This window comes from Salvelinus namaycush, chromosome 5, assembly GCF_016432855.1.
Source record: "Salvelinus namaycush isolate Seneca chromosome 5, SaNama_1.0, whole genome shotgun sequence".
Taxonomy (NCBI): domain Eukaryota; kingdom Metazoa; phylum Chordata; class Actinopteri; order Salmoniformes; family Salmonidae; genus Salvelinus; species Salvelinus namaycush.
In genome coordinates, this window is record NC_052311.1 from 13,698,042 (window position 1) to 13,720,600 (window position 22,559).

The 22,559-nt window shown below is 43.7% G+C and overlaps 2 protein-coding genes across 2 annotated transcripts in view; both read left to right on the plus strand.

Moving 5' to 3' along the window:
* atp8a1 (ATPase phospholipid transporting 8A1) overlaps positions 1–8,515 on the plus strand; it is a 122,658-nt gene extending 114,143 nt beyond the window's left edge. The window contains exons 7-13 of the mRNA XM_038992493.1: positions 1,223–1,263; positions 5,287–5,360; positions 6,856–6,925; positions 7,226–7,353; positions 7,748–7,859; positions 8,009–8,174; positions 8,475–8,515. Coding sequence (XP_038848421.1) covers positions 1,223–1,263; positions 5,287–5,360; positions 6,856–6,925; positions 7,226–7,353; positions 7,748–7,859; positions 8,009–8,174; positions 8,475–8,515 — 632 coding nt within the window. The remainder of the gene's footprint in view (positions 1–1,222; positions 1,264–5,286; positions 5,361–6,855; positions 6,926–7,225; positions 7,354–7,747; positions 7,860–8,008; positions 8,175–8,474) is intronic.
* A 3,588-nt stretch (positions 8,516–12,103) lies between these two features.
* The window catches only part of LOC120047984 (probable phospholipid-transporting ATPase IA), a 99,743-nt gene continuing 89,287 nt past the window's right edge, over positions 12,104–22,559 (plus strand). Inside the window, exon 1 of the mRNA XM_038993629.1 lies at positions 12,104–12,190. Within this exon, the coding sequence (XP_038849557.1) occupies positions 12,150–12,190 (41 nt within the window). The 5' untranslated portion in view covers positions 12,104–12,149. The remainder of the gene's footprint in view (positions 12,191–22,559) is intronic.

A 22,559-nucleotide genomic window follows, 5' to 3' on the forward strand; every position in this document is an offset into this window, starting at 1 on the left:
TGCTTTGGGCCATTGTTCTGTTGTTGGAAGAAATTGGCTTCAATTCAGCGCCCTCCACAGGGTATGGCCTGGGGTTGCAAAATGGAGTGATAGCCTTCCTTCTTCAATATCCCTTTTACCCTGTACAAATCTCCCACTTTACCACCACCAAAGCCCCCCCCCAGACCATCACATCACATCCAGTGTGCCTCCAGCACTCCTCCAGCATCTTAATTTTTTCTGCGTCTCACGAATGTTGTTCTTTGTGATCCGAACCCCTCAAACTTAGATTTGTCTGTCCATAACAATTTTTTCCAATCTTCCTCTGTGTTCTTTTGCCCATCTTAATATTTAAATTTTATTGGCCTGTCTGAGATATGGCTCTTTCTTTGCAACTCTGCCTAGACGGCCAGCATCCCGGAGTCGCCTCTTCACTGTTGACGTTGAGACTGGTGTTTTGCGGGTACTATTTAATGAAGCTGCCAGTTGTGGACTTGTGAGGCGTCTGTTTCTCAAACTAGACAGTCGAATGTACTTGTTCAGTTGTGCACCGGGGCCTTTCTATTCTGGTTAGATCCAGTTTGCGTTCTGTGAAGGGAGTAGTACACAGCGTTGTACCAGATCTTCAGTTTCTTGGCAATTTCTCGCATGTAATAGCCTTCATTTCTCAGAACAAGAATAGACTGACAAGTTTCAAAAGAAAGTTATTTGTTTCTGGCCATTTTGAGCCTGTAATCGAACCCACAAATGCTGATGCTCTAGATACTCAACTAGTCTAAAGAAGGCAAGTTTTATTGCTTCTTTAATCAGTAGAACAGTTTTCAGCTGTGCTAACATAATTGCAAAATGGTTTTCTAATGATCAGTAAGCCTTTTTAAAATGATAAACTTGGATTAGCTAACACAACGTGCCGTTGTGCCGACATTAACAATGTCTTCACTGTATTTCTGATCAATTTGATGTTATTTTAATGGACCAAAAATGGGCTTTTCTTTCAAAATCAAGGACATTTCTAAGTGACCCCAAACTTTTGAACGTGTGTGTGTGTACATTGTGTGTATGTAGGCCTAGCCTCCAAAACATGAATGTATTTCTTTGTTGTCGAATGACAAGACATAATATATGGCTCGGTATGCATTGTGTAACACTGTGCCTTCCAAGTAGGCTAAACAAAGCATGGTGGTGGTGATTTGTCTTGCGTGTCACAACACTTCTTTTACCTTTTTGTCTCTGCTCTTTAAAGTGCTGAGGAATGGTGCCTGGGAGATCGTGCACTGGGCCAAGGTACATCACCAGACTACCTCCTTTTAACTTAAAGTTCTGTATTTTGCAATTCAGTGTTAGATTGTTCCGCACTCTGAAAGTAGTCTATGCACCAGGAGAGACAGTAGGGTAATCCATGGATCGGTTTTTATTTGAACCGCCACTACAAACTTCTGCTAACTTTAGCCACAGGTAGTTGATTATCAATGGGAGTGATGGGGGAAACCATGCAAATAAGTAAAGTAATGGACAAATAACATTTTTTAAGGATGCTGGGATCATCTAACATTAATTTGTAAAATACGGAACTTCCCCTTTAACCAACGGCATAAGGCAGGGAGGGGTGTGATGTTATTCTAGGAGAGATATTCATAGACAGCCACTGACATCCCACAAGAACTGGAACAAAGAACAGATGTTGATGAGGATGTGTCCACAACAGTCTCTTCCTATCCAATCTTTCTATATTTAGTACACACACACACACCAACACCTCCTGTTTGCCATCCGGCCCCTTTCATCAGCCTGGCCTGGTCACTAATTAATCCACTGCTTCCATGTGGACGGACAGCGATAAGAAGAGAAGGAAGGCTATGCCCGAGAACATAACAGACATGGAGAGAGAGAGCAGCTTTTCGTCCAGTGGTCATAAAACACCCCAGTTAATTACCGTGTCAGAAATGGTCCACCCACAACAATCAGGTGAAAAAGCAAAAAAGGTAAGGATGTGTGATATTAATAGCCTGGCCGTTAAATAGAAGGCACACGCAACTGGTTTCTCCTTACTATAGCTCTGCTGGGGTGGCGAGAGGCAGGAGAAGACATTAAGAAAAGATTCACCATTGCCTCTGGTTCTGGAGAATGCATGGTTTTAGTGGCCCGGGTAAATATATTGTCATTTCAAACCGGGAGAGGTTTGTTTTTTACCATTACTGTAGGAAATTGCCTCTGAAATTGGGGAAGCCAAACACTTAATGATGAACCCCAGAGGATACAGAAGAAGGTGAATTACTGATCTAGATATTATATTAATGCTTATGGGAAGATCTCATTCTGACATTTTGGGCAGAAACAAGGATTTTGCTGGGGTATGAAATACAGATGCAGATATTTAGAGTCGTTTTCATTAGGGCACACTAACACCGTAACAGAAAATGAAAACAAGTCTAGGTTGTCCCTTCCTGTTACATGACACTTTCTTCCGTTAGGTGCCTAATAAACACGACCCAGGTTTTCTGCCTGGTTGACCAACCCCGGAAAGACGACTGGCTTATTTATTCCCCTGTTTTATCATTTCTATTATTTCACTACGATTGTTTACTTCTCATTTTTCACATGATGATCATGTGAAAAAGTTCCATGACTTTCCATGACTTCCCAGGCAGTGGTCTCTATCCATCAGTAACCAGTGTGTTTCTTCTAGGCAGTGGGCTCTATCCATCAGTAACCAGTGTGTTTCTTCTAGGCAGTGGGCTCTATCCATCAGGAACCAGTGTGTTTCTTCCAGGCAGTGGTCTCTATCCATCAGTAACCAGTGTGTTTCTTCTAGGCAGTGGTCTCTATCCATCAGTAACCAGTGTGTTTCTTCTAGGCAGTGGTCTCTATCCATCAGTAACCAGTGTGTTTCTTCCAGGCAGTGGTCTCTATCCATCAGTAACCAGTGTGTTTCTTCCAGGCAGTGGTCTCTATCCATCAGTAACCAGTGTGTTTCTTCCAGGCAGTGGTCTCTATCCATCAGTAACCAGTGTGTTTCTTCCAGGCAGTGGTGGGAGATATAATTCGAGTAGGATGCTCAGATTACGTACCTGCGGACTCTATCCTCATATCATCCAGGTAGAGGTCTGTGGGTTCACCTTCCTGTTCCTGCCAGACCCTGAGGACATCTCCTCCTCCTGTTCTCTCTCTCCCTCCCTCTCTCTGTCAGCTCACACAAGGAAGCGGTGATTGATTCCAAATAAGAGCAGACATTTTAAGTGCCTCGATTAAAAACGTTGGCCTACTATCAAAGCAGGTTAAGTGCCTGCTACATTTTCAATGTTGTGAAGATCCAGATCTGCTGCTACTGCTATTGAAAATAGTTTTAAAGACTGAGAAACAGTATTGCATTGTGGGAATCATCACTTCCTTCTAACATGTCTTCACGTCCTTTCCTCCTTCACCTTTTCAAACTTAATTTGGACCAGGTCTTACTTTGGGCCCTGCATCGGTTTACTGTCTGATTATGTCCTTTCTGACCTATTACCCATACTTTGAAAAAGCTGAAACAATGCAACAGACCTACACGCTGTACTGAATCCAGATAGCACAGGCCTACACGCTGTACTGAATCCAGATGGCACAGGCATACACGCTGTACTGAATCCAGATGGCACAGGCTTACACGCTGTACTGAATCCAGATGGCACAGGTCTACACGCTGTACTGAATCCAGATGGCACAGGCCTACACGCTGTACTGAATCCAGATGGCACAGGCCTACACGCTGTACTGAATCCAGATGGCACAGGCCTACACGCTGTACTGAATCCAGATGGCACAGGCCTACACGCTGTACTGAATCCAGATGGCACAGGCCTACACGCTGTACTGAATCCAGATGGCACAGGCCTACACGCTGTACTGAATCCAGATGGCACAGGCCTACACGCTGTACTGAATCCAGATGGCACAGGCCTACACGCTGTACTGAATCCAGATGGCACAGGCCTACACGCTGTACTGAATCCAGATGGCACAGGCCTACACGCTGTACTGAATCCAGATGGCACAGGCCTACACGCTGTACTGAATCCAGATGGCACAGGCCTACACGCTGTACTGAATCCAGATGGCACAGGCCTACACGCTGTACTGAATCCAGATGGCACTACACGCTGTACTGAATCCAGATGGCACAGGCCTACACGCTGTACTGAATCCAGATGGCACAGGCCTACACGCTGTACTGAATCCAGATGGCACTACACGCTGTACTGAATCCAGATGGCACTACACGCTGTACTGAATCCAGATGGCACTACACGCTGTACTGAATCCAGATGGCACTACACGCTGTACTGAATCCAGATGGCACTACACGCTGTACTGAATCCAGATGGCACTACACGCTGTACTGAATCCAGATGGCACTACACGCTGTACTGAATCCAGATGGCACTACACGCTGTACTGAATCCAGATGGCACTACACGCTGTACTGAATCCAGATGGCACTACACGCTGTACTGAATCCAGATGGCACTACACGCTGTACTGAATCCAGATGGCACTACACGCTGTACTGAATCCAGATGTCACTACACGCTGTACTGAATCCAGATGGCACTACACGCTGTACTGAATCCAGATGGCACTACACGCTGTACTGAATCCAGATGGCACTACACGCTGTACTAAATCCAGATGGCACTGGCCTACACGCTGTACTGAATCCAGATGGCACTGGCCTACACGCTGTACTGAATCCAGATGGCACTGGCCTACACGCTGTACTGAATCCAGATGGCACTGGCCTACACGCTGTACTGAATCCAGATGGCACTGGCCTACACGCTGTACTGAATCCAGATGGCACAGGCCTACACGCTGTACTGAATCCAGATGGCACAGGCCTACACGCTGTACTGAATCCAGAAGGCACACTTTTTTGTCTGTGCACAGCAGCGATTTATTTGCACGTTAACCAGACCTCATCTAAAATCTCATTAAATTGTAATTTCTCTCGCCCTATGATTTATATTGAGTAAATTGGGTTATTGTATTTGTATAGTACTGTATATGACGATCCTAAATGACTTGATATAGTTTGTAATAACCTTGTCCAAATGGCATTTGAAACCAGTTTATACCAAAACCTCTGGACGTGCAAGGGTTACACTGTCCTTATTATTGCGTAAAATTAAACCATTCTCTTTCCCCTCCCTTGTTTTGGTGTTTGTTTGTACTCTACCTCTCACCCTCCTCCCCTTCTTCTCTCCCTAATGTCCTCCTCCTGGATGCCCCTGCTCTCGCTGGCCCCTCCTGGTGCGTGCTGGGTACTATCAGGTGGGCGTTGGGGAGGTAGTGAAAGCGGCCAATGGGGATCACCTCCCGGCCGACCTTGTCATTCTGTCTTCCAGGTCAGGAACCAAACCACACTGCCGAGCATGAGGGTGGGAGTGTGGCGGTGGGAGCGTGGGAAGAGGGGCATAGCATACAAGTCAACTACAACTCAGGACGTTTTGTCTTGCACTGCCAACATTAATGACAAATATTGGATTTGACATTCTAAGGCAGGAAGGTTAAGCTCTGGTTATGTTGGTAAAGCCAGAGATGAAGGTGAATAGGTCAGTGAACACATTGTTCCCATCTAGGCACAGTCAGATGCCTTAACAAGAAATGTTTTTATGGCTTGAAAATATAGCTAGACAAGACATAAATTATTGAATTGCTCTTTAAGACCTGTAACCAAACTGTTATTCGTCAAGCAAACATGGAAAGTGTTTCAGTTAGTTTTCGTAGTGTAGCACCACAGAAAAGCATGCTTTAGTTTGAGACAAGAGCATAAATTTGTGTGTGAACTGTGAATGGGTTTCCATGTTCCTAACTGTGCATGGCTATATAAGTCAACCCTAAAACGTTGCATGCTGGGACCATAGAAATAGTGACATTTCTATGACTGACATGACAACATTTTAATTTATCTTGGCATATTTGTTTATATTTTTATTTAACCTTTATTTAACTAGACAAGTCAGTTAAGAGCAAATTCTTACTTACAATGACGTCCTACCCCGGCCAAACCCTAACCCGGACTACGCTGTGATACAGCCTGGAATTGAACCAGGCATAATAGCATATTGTAACATGCTTACAACAATATATCTACTATAATCAAGTAGATATTTGGAATATTTGATTAATACTAAATATTAATGAATACTCCAACAGTGTTGTTGATGCACTGGTCCCATCTTGTCAACAGGATATTTGAAGCATGACTGACTGGGTTTAGAACATTCCTGCAGAGCAATTGTCTGTGGTCAATAAGGGTTTTGGATTCCTGATCACCCAATGACTCAAAACAGCTGAAACTACTACCTCATTGATTGAGATTAGGGTTCGAGTGGGACAAAACCCTTTTGGATTTTCTCCTTCTTCCCCTGTTTTTGGATGGGCCCTTGTCATGCATCAATCACTCTATTAAAAGAGCAGCTAACCAGCGACCCCGCCTGGTCCGGTGCGCTCTGTAACTCTGTCCCTGTGTCTGTCAGAGCCCCATTTGTTCTGCTGTGATTCTAGTGCTCGCTCGGCATGCCTGCTTACTTTCTCTGTCTTTGAAAGTCGACTGAGTTCAAGGACAGCTGCAAACAAAGATGTTAGCCTTGCCTGTGCCGCTTTTCCAGGACTTGGGGCTGTCATAAAATGTTTGGCTGTATTAGTTCGAAACAACTTGGTATCAGAAAACTTTGCGGTCTTTGTTTGTTGGAGTCCCACCTCCCTATTTCTGTCAAAAATCATCATTAAATAGATGAATGAGTCTGTTTTGAATATTATATAGAATTAACTTTTATCTTAAGTTCTCCAGGTCCGATGTTCAATTTGATGCTTTTTTGCGTCCCCTTTTTAAACAAGTGAGCCCCAAGGCATGTGCTACATTGAGACGTCAAACTTGGATGGAGAAACGAACCTCAAAATCCGACAGGTGATTATTTCTCTCTCCTACATTTTCGTTTACTCCATCTCCTGGGAAATAGGCAACTTGGAAGTATTGAACTGAAACTCAGCCAGGGATGACTTTTGGTCAGCCTTCCAGGAGTTTCCCAGATGAGATGTTCTGATATTTTTTCTGATATTTCAGAAACCACATTAACCAATTTTAGCTCAGTCCATTACGAAAGTGAAGTGTTTTCTCAATGTAGGCTATCCCCTTTATTGACTTAATTGAAATATAATTGTAACCTGGAACCTTTGTGTGTGTGTGTGTGTGTGTGTACACACAAAGGGACTGCAAATCACCTCGGAGATCAAGGACATTGACAGCCTGATGCGTCTCTCTGGGCGCATGGAGTGCGAGAGCCCCAACCGCCATCTCTATGAGTTTGTGGGGAACATTCGTCTGGACGGACACAGGTGGGACACAACACACCGCTCTTCCTTTTTCAACCAGCTAGCAGCTTTTCCACCACAGTGAATTGTGTGGGTTTGTGGCTAATTTAATGTTTCTATGAAGTAAAGAGAAGATTAGAAGCACCTGCTTAGTGTTAGTTTATGTGTTTGTTTGGGGGCTTTGCCAATCCATAGTAAGAAAGAACATGGTGTCAGTCATCTGAAATACAGACTTGCATCTCAATCCTGAGGTAGAACAAAGTCCCTGAAAACTTGAAGAAGTGAGGACTTCTGTTCCCTCCGTACTCAGTGACAGTGTCACTATAGCAGTAATAGCTCAACGTTGGATTTGAGTTCCATAGTTTCACACACTACGCCTATGCTGGAGACTCACGGACACTTCTGTTTGTGACTCCAGCACCGTGCCTCTGGGCCCGGACCAGATTCTGCTGCGAGGTGCCCAGCTGAGGAACACCCAGTGGGTCCATGGCGTCGTGGTCTACACTGGACACGACACCAAGCTCATGCAGGTGAAGCCCTCTGCTGGTCCACATGTACATTTGTCATTTAGTGGACATTCTTATCCAGAGCCACTTAGGTTTGTAAGAAACCAACATATCAGTCATTTTTTGGGGGGTTTTGTATTATAACTTCTATTATGTCTGTTACTTTTGTCCAGAATTCCACACGGCCGCCTCTGAAGCTGTCCAACGTGGAGCGCATCACAAACTTCCAAATTCTACTGCTGTTCGGCTGTCTACTGGCCATCTCTCTGGTTTGTTCAATCGGACAGACCATCTGGAAGTACCAGTACGGCAATGCAGCCTGGTACATGGACTTGAACTGTAAGAGCACCAACGCAAGATATAGTCCACATATTGTCTGCTTTTTGAGTTAAGTTTTGTTGATGTCGCTGTGTCATTGTTTCTTTTACTTTGCCTCTGTTAAAGTATGTATTTGCAACACAAGTCAAATATGTGGCGATGGGGATTGATGGTATTCCCATGTAAACATAACTGATTGTGACATGCATAGACGTGATGTGAATGAAAGGAATGGTTGAATATCAGTGCCCTGCTGTACATTTTGGTTAATTTCTAATGTTCTGTTTTGGTTCTTTGTTTTTCTTTGTTGTTTTTTAACAGCTCCAGGTAACAACCATTTAAAAGCCTTGGCCAATCCGTGAATGACCCTTCCATACTAACACCCTAACTGAAGCTCTGCCTATGCTAAGCCCCCTCTATATGGTTGTCGTATTTTGTAAGGGCCCTCTTGCCATGGACAGCACAGGCCAGGGATCCGACGCTAGGTTTACCCCTCCAGCTCTTACGCTCTACTCTTTAGTTCCTTTTAGTGCCTGATCCACACAGTGTTTCCCCCTTTCTCCTCCATTCGTGTGTGATGCGTTAAACTCTTTGCAAACCTAGGCCTCAGATCCAGACCCCCTTTTTTTGTGCCTTTTTTTTTACCACAAATGGACCATGAGTCAAGAAACTTCACTTCTGCTCTTTGAGATGAGATTGCGCTCAGGAAGCTCTTGGTAGGCAGGATTCTTCTACGTGTAGCTGAACATAGATGCTGCAGTACAACCCAGGGGTTACCGGTGACATTTTCTAAATGCCTCCCTCCCTCTTTCTCTCCCTCCCTCCGCTGCCAGTGTTTATTCTTTATAAAGCAAAACAGAGAGCGAAGAAGTGATTCAAAACCTATTTCAGCACAAGATAGATTTTCACATCCACTCTTGAGACATGTTTTTCAATTAAAGCCGGTGTTAGACTAACTATTACTGAAAGAATAAAAGCGACAGGTAATAGAACCTTACAGCCTCGGTAGTAGAATGAAGGTTAGGTCACCTCTGTGGCTACTTGAAAAGTGCTTTAGTATTTTTTCCCCCATTGCTAAAGATGGCCTTATTTTCCAATGAGTCTGTGAGCCTCGTTTTGCAAACTGATTAACGTCTCACTACAGCCATTACTCTATATTCAACTAGGCCTGTGTTAGGAGAGGTTGTCAATTTCATGCTTGTTTTATGACCTACTCTCCCCTCAGTCTCAGAAAATTTGATTGGCTCGATCTCCAGGGGTTTCACTGCTCTTGTTTGTAGCTTTGAAACTCCCACCTAAAAGACCCCCATCCTATGGGGTGGAGCAGAGAGTGGTGTTCAAATGAGGGTGATGTGAGTCATAAAGCAGGCGTCCATCTTGAGACTGACTGTTCCTTTTAGGGAGGGAGGGACTCAGTCCACTGAAGATTTTTCCGACCTGTGTCAAAAGAGAGAGGTGGTGAATTCATCAAATCATATTAACTTTCGCTGTAGCATTTACATACTGCTTACCCAAATTACTTGACTGTAATTGCACATTGAGACATGTCAACACAATCTGTAGTCAGATGGAGAGTACAATGTCAAGATGAATGGACTGGCAGTGCATGCTGGTTAGTGGGGAGAGAAACTGGATCACCACACATCAAACCACATACTGTACGTTCCCCATACAGTATGTCAGAGGGCACGTTTATGTTTATGCATACACGATAAATAATTAACTTGACATTGACGCAGCCTACACTGCTGACATCCAAACTGGCATGGTTCCCAGTCTTTAGATCTTAACAGCCTTTATGCAGATGAAGAGTTGAAAATAACTTCCGGCCATTTGTTATATGTTCACGCCACTTGTTACACATCACCTTCACTTAAATTCCCGTCCACTAAAAAGCAGGTTGCTGGTTTTCGCAGATTTTGTCGGTTTCTGCTGACTGCCCACTGCTTAAACAGCTTACCCCTGCACTTCACCCGTTAACTCATCTTAAAAGTTAGCCAACAGTTGTGGCTGCTCTTTGCTCTACCATAGTAGAAAGTTATAGTAGAGGAGATGGGCTGGTTTTACTTTTGGATACGCATGCTCTGAAATAGAAGTAAATACTGACGCAAAATCACGTATTACCTGAATTTTACTCCAATATATCACAGCTTTAGTCAGACATAAGAAGGAGATAGAGGGGTGGATGGTGCATGTCTTGGTTTGTTGTGATTGACTTGCTCATGGCTGCAATTTAATCTGATCCCAACCTTATTTACCCCTCTGAGAATATACCAGTTCATGTGTAACAAGGTGACCTCACAAACTACAGAGAAAATAGTTACTTACAGGCCAATCACACTGCTCAATGTTGATCTCTAAATCCATCCTGTTCTTTTACACTCCTTGTTGGTTGGGACAGGAATGTGCTTTGGACTGAATCCCTCTCCTTTTGTCTTGAGACATCAAACTCGTTTGTCTTCCACCCCACCTCTGGCAAGCCCTCCCTCCTCTCCTCTCTGTGTGCTGTCGTTCCAATAGCAGTAGCTTCCATTTTGAACCCCATCTTTTTTTATGATTTCATCTTTAAATCATTCTGTTGTGGGGAAAAGGGCTTCTCGCAACTGCTAAACTAAAGGGAAACGCTTTGGTTGAGGAAAGTTTCTCTTGCGACCCCTGCAAGCTGAGGAAAGGTAATTCACATCACTCATGTTTTTGTGTGAGCTACTACTCTGACGGTGGGGGTTGTATGTCTCCTTTTTGGTGTTTTTGATTGTTTCATCGTGGATCGGGTGAAAGAGAATCCATAATTCCTCACAGTGCGTTGTGGAATTCATTGCCTGGATCATGCTGGATGCCAAGGCTGCTGCTATATGACATAAATGATTCTACTCTAGATCAGTCCCATTTCTGTAGCCAGAATTATGGGACCTTAATTGGAGTAAATATCAATTTCAGTGGCGAGAAGAGGATGAAGTGGGGTGGAAGAGATGGGTATTAAATCTCACCTAATGCACAACATTGATACAACGTTGTACAAGGCATACACTGCGTTGTGAAAACGTTGAGCATTAGAACTCTGGGAACTGGGCTTTTTCCCGATGGTTTTGGGTGGGATTCAATGCTGACAGAAATCTGGTCTATTGTTCCTCTCTCCCCCCGAATCTTGCTGTCCTCCTGACAGATGGTGGTGCCGCAAACTTTGGCCTCAACTTCCTCACCTTCATCATTCTCTTCAACAACCTGATCCCCATCAGTCTGCTGGTGACTCTGGAGGTCATCAAGTTCACACAGGCCTTCTTCATCAACTGGGTGAGAGAAGACACAGGATTTGGAGCCCCGTGGTTATCAATGACTGGGGTTGGGGGTCAATTACATGTATTGTTAATTCAGTCAATTCAGTTTACTTCCTAATTTGAAATGTAATTGACCCCCAACCCTGTTAATGTCTCATAGCTCTGACCCCAATTCAAGTCTTTCGTGCATGGCACACAGGTCTCTTGCTGTCTAGTCACTTGATGTCAAAGTTGAAATGTTTGAAGTTGTTGTCTCATAACATTCTATATGATTATTTCAGGATACAGACATGCTCTATGAGCCCACTAACACCCCAGCCGTGGCTCGCACTTCCAACCTGAATGAAGAACTAGGACAGGTAATGCTGCTTGTTCAACATTTTTATGAATTATATTTAATTCATGAATTATTTCCACCTTCCCCTGCACATAGTAGTTGCAGCAAATACACATTTGTTGACAAAAAATGAATTCTAGTCACCCATGAATTGGTGTTGGTTACCATTTGAAGTAAAGCGTTTGTGCAGTCTGATCTTATTCCATTACTGATTTAAATGGAGCGCCACTTGGCTCAACGTTCCTGTCGCTGGTGTGCCGCTGGTCGACACTAAGCAATGATTGGCTGTCTCCGATCGACACTGAGCAGTGATTAGCTGTCTCGCTCTTGTCACAGGTGAAATACATCTTCTCCGACAAGACGGGGACTCTGACCTGCAACGTGATGCAGTTCAAGAAGTGCACCGTCGCCGGCGTGGCCTACGGGTAAGATTTGACTCCACTCCCCCTCGCTTGTTTACCACCCTCTACCACTCCTCTCTCCTTCCTCCCTCCTCTCTCCCAACCACCTTCATTAAGTGAGTGTGTACTGTGGTATACAGCTGTACATCTGGCACTCCTTGTCCTGTCCCCAGCCGCCTCATTAGCAGTTGCATCAGTGCGTTCCACTCTTCGACGCAGACTATAAATAACACGGCATACTGTTTGCACGCAAAGGCATTTTTCCCCCCAGAACAGTTGTGATAATTGTCTGTCTGTCTTTTTATTTTATTTAATAAAAAATAAAAAAATGTTTATGAGAGTGTGATGATGATGGGTAGAGCTTCCATGTTGTTGCTTAGCTCTGTATTGGAGCGCTGACCAGGAATTAATGCAGTATGTATTGTGGTTGTAATAGATGCTAGGGACCTTTACCCATCAGATCAGCTGTGGTATAGTCAACTGCTCACAGCTGTTCAGTAAGGCTGTTCAAATTATACCACCTCTGGGATAGCCTAGACTGTATAGTTAGTTGAGTCTTCAAAAACTCATGTAATGTTGTAACAGAGTGCTTTAATCTCAGCCCGTGTTTTTATTTGATGGTCTTACACTGCAGGAGGGAGTTGTCCTGTTATTTCCTAATGCATTTGTTCTGTGAATATGCTATCAGTTCCTTTCTGCAATTTGAAAATGACACACATTGCTTAGTGTGATACAGGCAGCTAAGACGCTCCCAGGGAACTGTGGTTGCATCCCAAATGGCACCCTATTCCATATAGTGCAGTAACTTTGACCAGAGTCTTATGGGCCTTGGTCCAAAGTAGTGCACTATAAAGAGAATAGGGTGCAGACTGAATATCTCAGCAGAGCGTGACAATACATGATTAATTCAATTAAAAACATGCTTGAGGAAGTGCAGGGTTGGGGGACAAGAACGCCTGTTTTATCTCCAGTGCCACTTGTGAAGCTGTCCGACCTGCGAGCTAGAGAAGGACAAGTAGATGCTACGCCTTCCTTTCCAGCCAAGGTTCAGGTTGCTACGCCTTCCTTTCCAGCCAAGGTTCAGGTTGCTACGCCTTCCTTTCCATCCAAGGTTCAGGTGCAAGGAGGGGAAAAAACACATCAATCAAAGAACCATTAGATTTGTTTGGAGTGTTCAAGAATATCAGTTTCTTCTTTTTTTCAAAGCTAGAGAAGCATGCCATAAACACATTGACAGCAGGTTTCTGATATGTATCCCCAAATCGAGTGGGGGAAATTGATACGTTAGAATGTGATCAAAGCATAGTGTGCTGTACTGTGTAACCATCTCTGCTGTAATCTACCCATTTAACCACTAACATGTCAGTCATAATCACATTTAAATTTAAATTCTCTTACGGTCTCCTTTAACCGTTGAGTTTCTGGGGACCATCATGGAGAAAGGGGCTCTACTACAGTGACACAAGATCTTTGCCTGGTCCTGGATCTTCTCGGGCTGTCTTGCCAACTCCTATGGCCATTTGGCATGACCACACAAACATATAGGATCAGGTTTAGGAAGCTGTCTGCCATTGCAGGCCTATAGCCGGAAAGTCGGAAGTTTACATACACTTAGGTTGGAGTCATTAAAACTTGTTTTTCAACCACTTCACACATTTCTTGTTAACAAACTATAGTTTTGTGCATGACACAAGTAATTTTTCCAACAATTGTTTACAGACAGATTATTTCACTTATAATTCACTGTGTCACATTTCCAGTGGGTCAGAAGTTTACATCCACTAAGTTGACTGTGCCTTTAAAAAGCTTGGACAATTCCAGAAAATTATGTCATGGCTTTAGAAGCTTCTGATAGGCTAATTGATATAATTTAAGTCAATTGGAGGTGTACCTGTGGATGTATTTCAAGGCCTACCTTCAAACTCAGTGCCTCTTTGCTTGACATCATGGGAAAATCAAAAGAAATCAGCCAAGACCTCAGAAACAAATTGTGGACCTCCACAAGTCTGGTTCATCCTTGGGAGCAATTTCCAAACGCCTGAAGGTACCACGTTCATCTGTACAAACAGTAGTACGCAAATATAAACACCATGGGACCACGCAGCTGTCATACCGCTCAGGAAGGAGATGCATTCTGTCTCCTAGAGATGAACGTACTTTGGTGCAAAAAGTGCAAATCAATCCCAGAACAACAGCAAAGGACCTTGTGAAGATGCTGGAGGAAAACAATACAAAAGTATCTCTATCCACAGTAAAACAAGTCCTATATCGACACAACCTGAAAGGCCGCTCAGCAAGGAAGAAGCCACTGCTCCAAAACCTCCATTAAAAAAAGCCAGACTAAGGTTTGCAACTGCACATGGGGACAAAGATCGTACTTTTTTGAGAAATGTCCTCTGGTCTGATGAAACAAAAATAGAACTGTTTGGCCATAATGACCATTGTTATGTTTGGAGGGAAAAGGGTGATGCTTGCAAGACGAAGAACACCATCCCAACCTTGAAGCACGGGGGTGGCAGCATCATGTTGTGGGGGTGCTTTGCTGTAGGAGGGACTTGTGCACTTCATGAAATAGATCATGAGGAAGGAACATTATGTGGATATAATGAAGCAACATCTCAAGACATCAGTCAGGAAGTTAAAGCTTGGTCGCAAATGGGTCTTCCAAATGGACAATGACCCCAAGCATATTTCCAAAGTTGTGGAAAAATGGCTTAAGGACAACAAAGTCAAGTTATTGGCGTGGCCATCACAAAGCCCTGACCTCAATCCTATAGAAAATTTGTGGGCAGAACTGAAAAAGCGCGTGTGAGCAAGGAGGCCTACAAACCTGACTCGGTTACACCAGCTCTGTCAGGAGGAATGGGCCAAAATTGACCCAACTTATTGTGGGAAGCTTGTGGAAGGCTACCCAAAACGTTTGACCCAAGTTAAATAATTTAAAGGCAATGCTACCAAATACTAATTGAGTGTATGTAAACTTCTGACCCACTGGGAATGTGATGAAAGAAATTAAAGCTGAAATAAATCATTCTCTCTCTTATTATTCTGACATTTCACATTCTTAAAATAAAGTGGTGATCCTAACTGTCCTAAGACAGGGAATCTTTACTGGGATTAAATGTCAGGAATTGTAAAAACGGAGTTAAATGTATTTGGCTAAGGTGTATGTGAACTTCCGACTTCAACTGTGTGTCTTGCCTTCAACCAGTATCCAGATAGATATTTGCCTTTCAGTCTCTCAAAAACCAGGGCGCAATTGAAAGGGGCTGCTCAGTCACACCATTCATGGATATGGATCTGTGCTTTCATCAGAGGAGCCTAGAGTTATTGTGCTGATCCGATCCCTGTGGGCTCCCTTCCTCTCAGCCACTCCCACGACTGTCTGCTAAGCGTCACGTTCTCCCTCCCAGGCGGTTTGTAGGAGGCTTGATGATGGCTACGTTTTGATCCACAAACATAATTTTAGAAGTGCTCCACAGAATTACCAGACCAAAGAGAAAATATAGAGCAATCTAGCTACCATTAATCTGGAAGGAGAAGTGCATTTCTAAGGCAATGCTCTGAATAATCTGAGCTGTCTGACAATGAGCGTCCTGAGAGAGGTCTTTAGTCTTTAATACACTATGGATTTTAGTTTTCTGTTCGCTGCCTCAGTGTTTGGTCTTCCCAGCATCCCTAAGGTAGACTTTCTATGTCTTTACAGTACTATTCTCAGTGATAGAGCAATGGTCACACGATTTGTCCTCATCTCCCAGTGGGCAAAACTGGTTGAAATGGTGTCATAATGACCTTTCTTCTTCTGGTTGAAATGGTGTCATAATGATTTTTCTTCTTCTGGTTTAAATGGTGTCATAAGGACCTTTCTTCTTCTGGTTGCGACGACGCCAGTTCAATCGGCTTTTCCCTCTGGCTTGGTGAAGTCTAGTAATGGGTTCATGTCCTTACTACTGCTTCCCACTGCAAGTCTTAATTGCTCTTCCCAGGGTTCCAGTCCAGTCTGTGGTCTGTCAGCCTGGACAGCACAGTGCCCCACTGGAGTCAGAGGCCCAGTGTAATGTAACACACACACACATCCACTCCACCACGTCGTCCTCCTCAAAGACTAATTAACTAGAGCAGTAATTAATATAGCCATCCCTATACGTGAAGACATTAATGAATTCAGCTGCACACTAGTGATCTTAGAGACCTATAGTAGCAAGAGATGTGTGCTTGTCTTTTAGGAGTCTTCTAGTCACTGATCCAAGGTCAACCCTTATGGTGAATGTTAAGAATTGAGGGAGGGTAAGCTGATTTCAGACCTTTCTTTGACACACCTGAAAAGTAATAACATTCAAGAGTTGTGTATGTGGGTATGTCCGGTAACGGGAGTTAGATCTGTGAAAAGACCTAAGAATACAAAGCTCAGAATAGTGAATTCACTCCCAGCCTCCGAGTCTTATTTGGGCCAGTCAAAGTGGCCAAGCCACAATGTTCTCTTGTCATCTAGATAGCAGGACAGTGTCCGGTCAACTCAAATCCTCCCATGTACAATTAACAAAAGCCTGGACTCTGGACCGTAATTAGTTTGCCAGAGCGGAGATGTGAAAATAATTTGCCACTCTCGTCTTGGAGCAGTGTGCGCAGTGACCACATTTGGAGTTCCCAGTGGGGAACACTTGGCAGCCCATGAGCCACACACACACACACACACACACACACACACACACACACACACACACACACTGAGACAGACAGGCAGACAGACATACAGACAGGATGTCGGGCTGAGAGGCCTAACCCAGCTGTCCTCTCGCTCGGCTGACCAAAGACAACTGGAGTGGAAGCTATCTTTTGTTTCTTTATTAAAACTTACCTAAGCTTCTGCTGCTTTGTTAGCAGTCCGCTACTGTAAAGATGATCAGTCACTTCCATTGGAACAGATCCTCATCACTAACCACTATCCCAGCGATCTACCCTCATGTGAGATACTAGCCCTCTCTCAACAATCTCCCTTTAATATCCCCAAATTAACCCAACACCTTTGGATAACCAACCAGTCAATGTAATTTTTTCATTGTCTGCACATTAACAGAACATGCTAACAGACCATGTTAACAGAACATGGTTGACTGTACAGTGTTCTGCAACATGATTTTCTCTCAACAGTCACATACCCGAGGCTGAGGATGGTAGTTTTGCTGAGGATGACTGGTAAGATTGCTGTGGTGGTGTTCTGTGTGCTACTGCTCTCTTCTCGCTTCTGTGATGTATAGTGTTGCATTGTGGGTGCAGTACTTTGGAAATAAATCACTGTGCATCTGTTTTTTTTGCTGTGTTTTGATACACTGACTTGGGGCATTGTGCTGTATGGCACCAAGATAGTTTTTTCTGCAGGCGTTAGAGAAAAAAAACAGAATCTGCATGGAAATGAGTTACCAGTTAAAGGATTATGGGTTCTCAGCTACTGTACAGTATACAGTGTTATAGCTCACGATAGACGTCTGGAAATGCGACACAGTGCAGTCTGCTTGGCATGTTGTGAAGCATTTCTCTACTTATTATACTGTGACGCTGACTATTGCGGCACAAACTCCTTTCTCTCCATTTGCATTAATCTAGCTGTTGAGACCCAAGCAACACACACACACACACACACACACACACACACACACACACACTCCTGTGATCCATCTGCTGCAGTGTGTTGTAATCCACAGCATGGATGTGTCTCATCCATTTTGCATGGGAGAATTTGGCCTTTTTGTTGATGCCAAATGTGGTGCCTCGCAGGCTGCTGGGGAGACAGACGTGGCTGTCGCCAGTTTCCCACCTTGTGTGAAAGCATGCCTTTTTTTTTTACTGCCTTTGTCTGTGAAGCAACCGGGTTGAATTTAGCACATTAATATGAGGTAATTTAGCGAACATACGGACAGATACCAACACAAAACAGAGGCAGATAATTATTAAAAGTACTTTATCTTCTTCTTCGCCATAGTCATGAATAATAGATACTACCAGACTGCAAGAATTGTTCTCCCTCCTTCCTGAAAGAATATCTGCTCACTGATATATACTTGATAAAAAATACACTTCTCTTGCCAGCCTGCTCAGTGTGGAATCTCATTAGATTATTCCATTCCTCAAATATACTACCTCAAACTCACTTAGGCCTACGCCAGGGACATCAATCATCCCACGTGTAATACATCTGCAATCCTAAAAACAATCCCAGTCCTGGTGGACCTGGTGGGTCGGCCTGGTGGGTCGGGTGCTGCTTCCATTGTTTTTATTTCGTTATTAGAGGCAGTGCACTCTGAAAACGCTGAAACGCCAACCCAAATGGTTGATGAGGTGCAGACCATTGGATAATAAAGAAAGCCTGTATTAGTCCCAGTCATTCATTGGGAGTATAATTTGGCCAGACACAGATTGTGGGTCTTTATGTATATGGCGGTGCCTAGAGTGTACAACATGGAAAGATGAGGTGAGCCTCTTTGGAGAAAAAGGAAATGAAACTCCAGCCTGCCTGCTGCCCTTCTTCCTTACATTCCTTACTGTCTCTGTGGGAAACCATACAATTTGGTGCTCTTTTTCATGGTCCTTAGAGCCAGATGGGAGCAATTGTCCTGTAACATTGTCAGTTGCAGCCAAGAAATTCTGGACCCATTCAGCACCAAGTAAAATCCATTCTGTCCCGAGAAACTATTAGCACACATCGGCCATTTTGGGTATTGACCCATCTGTTGCTTCTTGGTGACAGAAACAGAATGTGCTGTAACAGAGCTGTTGTTGAGTTAGTAAGGAGGCCAAAGATACAGAGTGTGTACAACCAGTGCTCTTGTTCCTATAGTGACAGGATGGATCGCTGCTGGGCTGTAGAAGGTAATCAATAACAGACCATCCTTCACGATCAGCTTTAGCCTCAGAAATCACATCAAGCCGATGGACTCGGGTGGCGGTGATGCCATTGCTTTGTCAGTCTAGGCAAAGTTTTCTGTTCACTGCCTCAGTGCTCCATTTCTATATACAGTGCATTAAGAAAGTATTCAGACCCCTTGACTTTTTCCACATTTTGTTACGTTACAGCCTTATTCTAAAATGGATGAAATTGTTTTTTCCCCTTATCAGTCTACACACACTACCCCATAATGACAAAACCAAAACAAGTTTGATAAATTTTAGCTAATTTATCAAATTTGAAAAATTATATCACATTTACAGTATTCAGACCATTTACTCAGTACTTTGTTGAAGCTACAAGCTTGGCACACCTGTATTTGGGGAGTTTCTCCCATTCTTCTCTGCAGATCCTCTTAAGCTCTATGGGGAGTGTACTTACACAGCTATTTTCAGGACTCTCCAGAGATGTTTGATCGGGATCAAGTCCGGGGTCTGGCTGGGCCACTCAAGGACATTCAGAGACAGAAGCCCCTCCTGCGTTGTCTTCGCTGTGTGCTTAGGCTCGTTGTCCTGTTGGAAGGTGAACCTTCGCCCCAGTCTGAGGTCCTGAGTGCTCTGGAGCAGGTTTTCATCAAGGATCTCTCTGTACTTTGCTTCGTTCATTTTTCCCTCTATCCTGACGAGTCTCCAAGTCCCTGCCGCTGAAAAACATCCCCACAGCATGATGCTGCCACCACAATGCTTCACCGTAGGGATGGTGCCAGGTTTCCTCAAGGCGTGATGCTTGGCATTCAGGCCAAAGAGTTGAATCTTGGGTTCATCAGACCAGAGAATCTAGTTTCTCATCGTCTGAGAGTTCTTTTGGTGTCTCTTGGCAAACTACAAGCGAGCTGTCATGTGCCTTTTACTGAGGAGTGGCTTCCGTCTGGCCAGTCTACTGTAAATGCCTGATTTGTGGAGAGCTGCAGAAATGGTTGTCCTTCTGGAAGGTTCTCCCATCTCCGCAGAGGAACTCTGGAGCTCTGTCAGAGTGACCATCGGGTTCTTGGTCACCTCCCTGACCAAGGCTCTTCTCCCCCGATTGCTTGGCCGGGCGGCCAGCTCTAGGAAGAGTCTTGGTGGTTCCAAACTTCTTCCATTTTAAGAAGGATGAAAGGCCACTGTGTTCTTGCGGACCTTCAATGCTGCAGCAGTTTTTTTGGTACCCTTCCCCAGATCTGTGCCTCGACACAATCCTGTCTCGGCGGTCTATGGACAATTCCTTTGATCTCATGGCTTTGTTTTTGCTCTGATATGCACTGTCAACAGTGAGACCTTTTATATAGACAGGCGTGTGTGTGTGTGCCTTTTCAAAATCATGTCCAATCAATTGAATTGACCACAGGTGGACACTAATCAAGTTGTAGAAATATGTCAAGGATAATCAATGGAAACAGGATGCACCTGAGCTCAATTTCGAGTCTCATAGCAAATGGTCTGAATACTTATGTAAATAAGGTATTTCAGTTTTATTTTAATACATTTGCAAAAATTTCTAAAACAGTTTTTGATTGGTCATGGGGTATTGTGTGTAGATTGATGGGGGAAAAAAATATTTTATAAATTTTCGAATAAGGCTGTAATGTAACAAAATGTGGAAAAAGTCAAGGGGTCTGAATACTTTCCGAAGTCACTGTAGGTAGTTAGATAAAGCAGGGGTAGGCAACTACATTCAGCCGCAGGTTGGTAATTGTGTTTTAACTTGGTTTATAGATTAGCTAGCAACAGCAAGCAAGCTACCTAAATTGCCATGAATGTTTCATGCATTTCAACCTGTCCCCAAATGAATATGGTTGGTTCAGAGTTCGTTTTGATATTTCAACCTGCGTGTCCTGATCGCGTCTGGTGTGGGTTGACAAAATCAACATGTGCGCGATGGCGCGCACGCCCGTTCTATTCAGCATGTAAATGAGAGGACCACATACTCAACACTACAATATTAGCCATAAAGCGAGGTGCGTTCTGCCACTCCTGTGTCACTCTGTATCCCGCCTTAGACAGGCAGGAGGAGAGAGAAACAGGAGAAATTGCTTTCTCCCTGCATGCCATATTTTAATACAGGCCTCTGAGTATGATAGATTCCCTCTACTCCACCACATCTATTCTCGGTATAACACATCTGCCACAGCCCTGGTATAATTGCATTGCTCTCTCCCTTCTCCCCCGTTCCCAAAGCAACATTTGTTTGCGGTGAACTAACAGGACTATTGCCGTTTGGCTCTTAAGAACCTTAACTATCCCTCCCCTGGGTTTAGGTAACGTATTATGGTGGCTAATGGCAACCACGGTACATTCCTATTAAGCCCGACCTGATCCATTGTCTCCTATTTATCACATAATCATCAATCGATTTCTGCCGGAGGTAGTGAACCACTGTTGTCTGCCTAGAGTCGATTCACCCAAGATTTGGTAGCAATGCTAAAAGGCATCCCGACAAGACGTGTCACTTCTATGCTTTCAGGGTTTTGCATCCAATTATATTGCACTCACAGCCAACATAGCCTACCTGCAATTAGATTTCTTGATTATGACCAGACCGTATGTAGTTTTTTTGATAAGGTTAATAGATGTTCATCCTCTTTGTTCTGAGGTGTTATTGAGAAAAATATATTTTGTCAATGTACAGGACCATTTTTCTTGGTCTTATCGTGTGGCTTTCTGCTGACGTTATCTAAAAACCTTTACTGAACCTTTTCAATTGTATGTACCGTATCCTTACTAGATGTCTGAGTGTATATCTGTTGAAAATGCCAACAGCAAGTCCTGTTGTAACGGTGATTTGTAAAGGTGGAAAATAAGTCAATTGTCATACCCGAAATGGTCAATACCAACACAAAGTTGTGTTTTCTTGCGGTAGTGACTCCCGTATGCTTGTAAAATATTTAGTATTTTGTTTAGTATTTTTTTCTGCTGAAAGAAATACTTATTGTCAGGATTCTTGTCTGGTTACGGTTTCTTCTCTGCCAATTTAACAATGCACCCGACTCTGTTGCATTGTGTTTCTATTGAGAGTAAACCAAAAGGTCATGTAGGGATTCTTGGAGATGGGTAGGGGAGGAGGGGGATGGGGGTTGCATGTGTGAGTGGAGGCAAATGAATTAATGTTACCCAGAAGTTGAGAGTCACCAGGGACTCCAGGCTTGCGCAACTTAATAATCCACCCCCTCTCCCGTTTCCCCTGCGTCTGGTGCATTATGGAGTCATTTCAGGCCAGCTCTGGCTGCTGGCTTTTCCAAAGTATTTTTTTTGTTTTGTTTTTACTGTCAACATGGTACAGAATCCCTTTTGGCCATTACTGTGTGAAGACTGTAACTGTATACACAAGCCCTCGGGACCAGCTTCACATCTGTCTGCAATTGAAATAATTCCCAACACACAAATTCTTCATGCAGTCTCCAATTATATCATACTCTGAAGAATTTAAAAAAATTACTAAACTTGATCAGTTTTTTTTTCTTTACTTATGTAC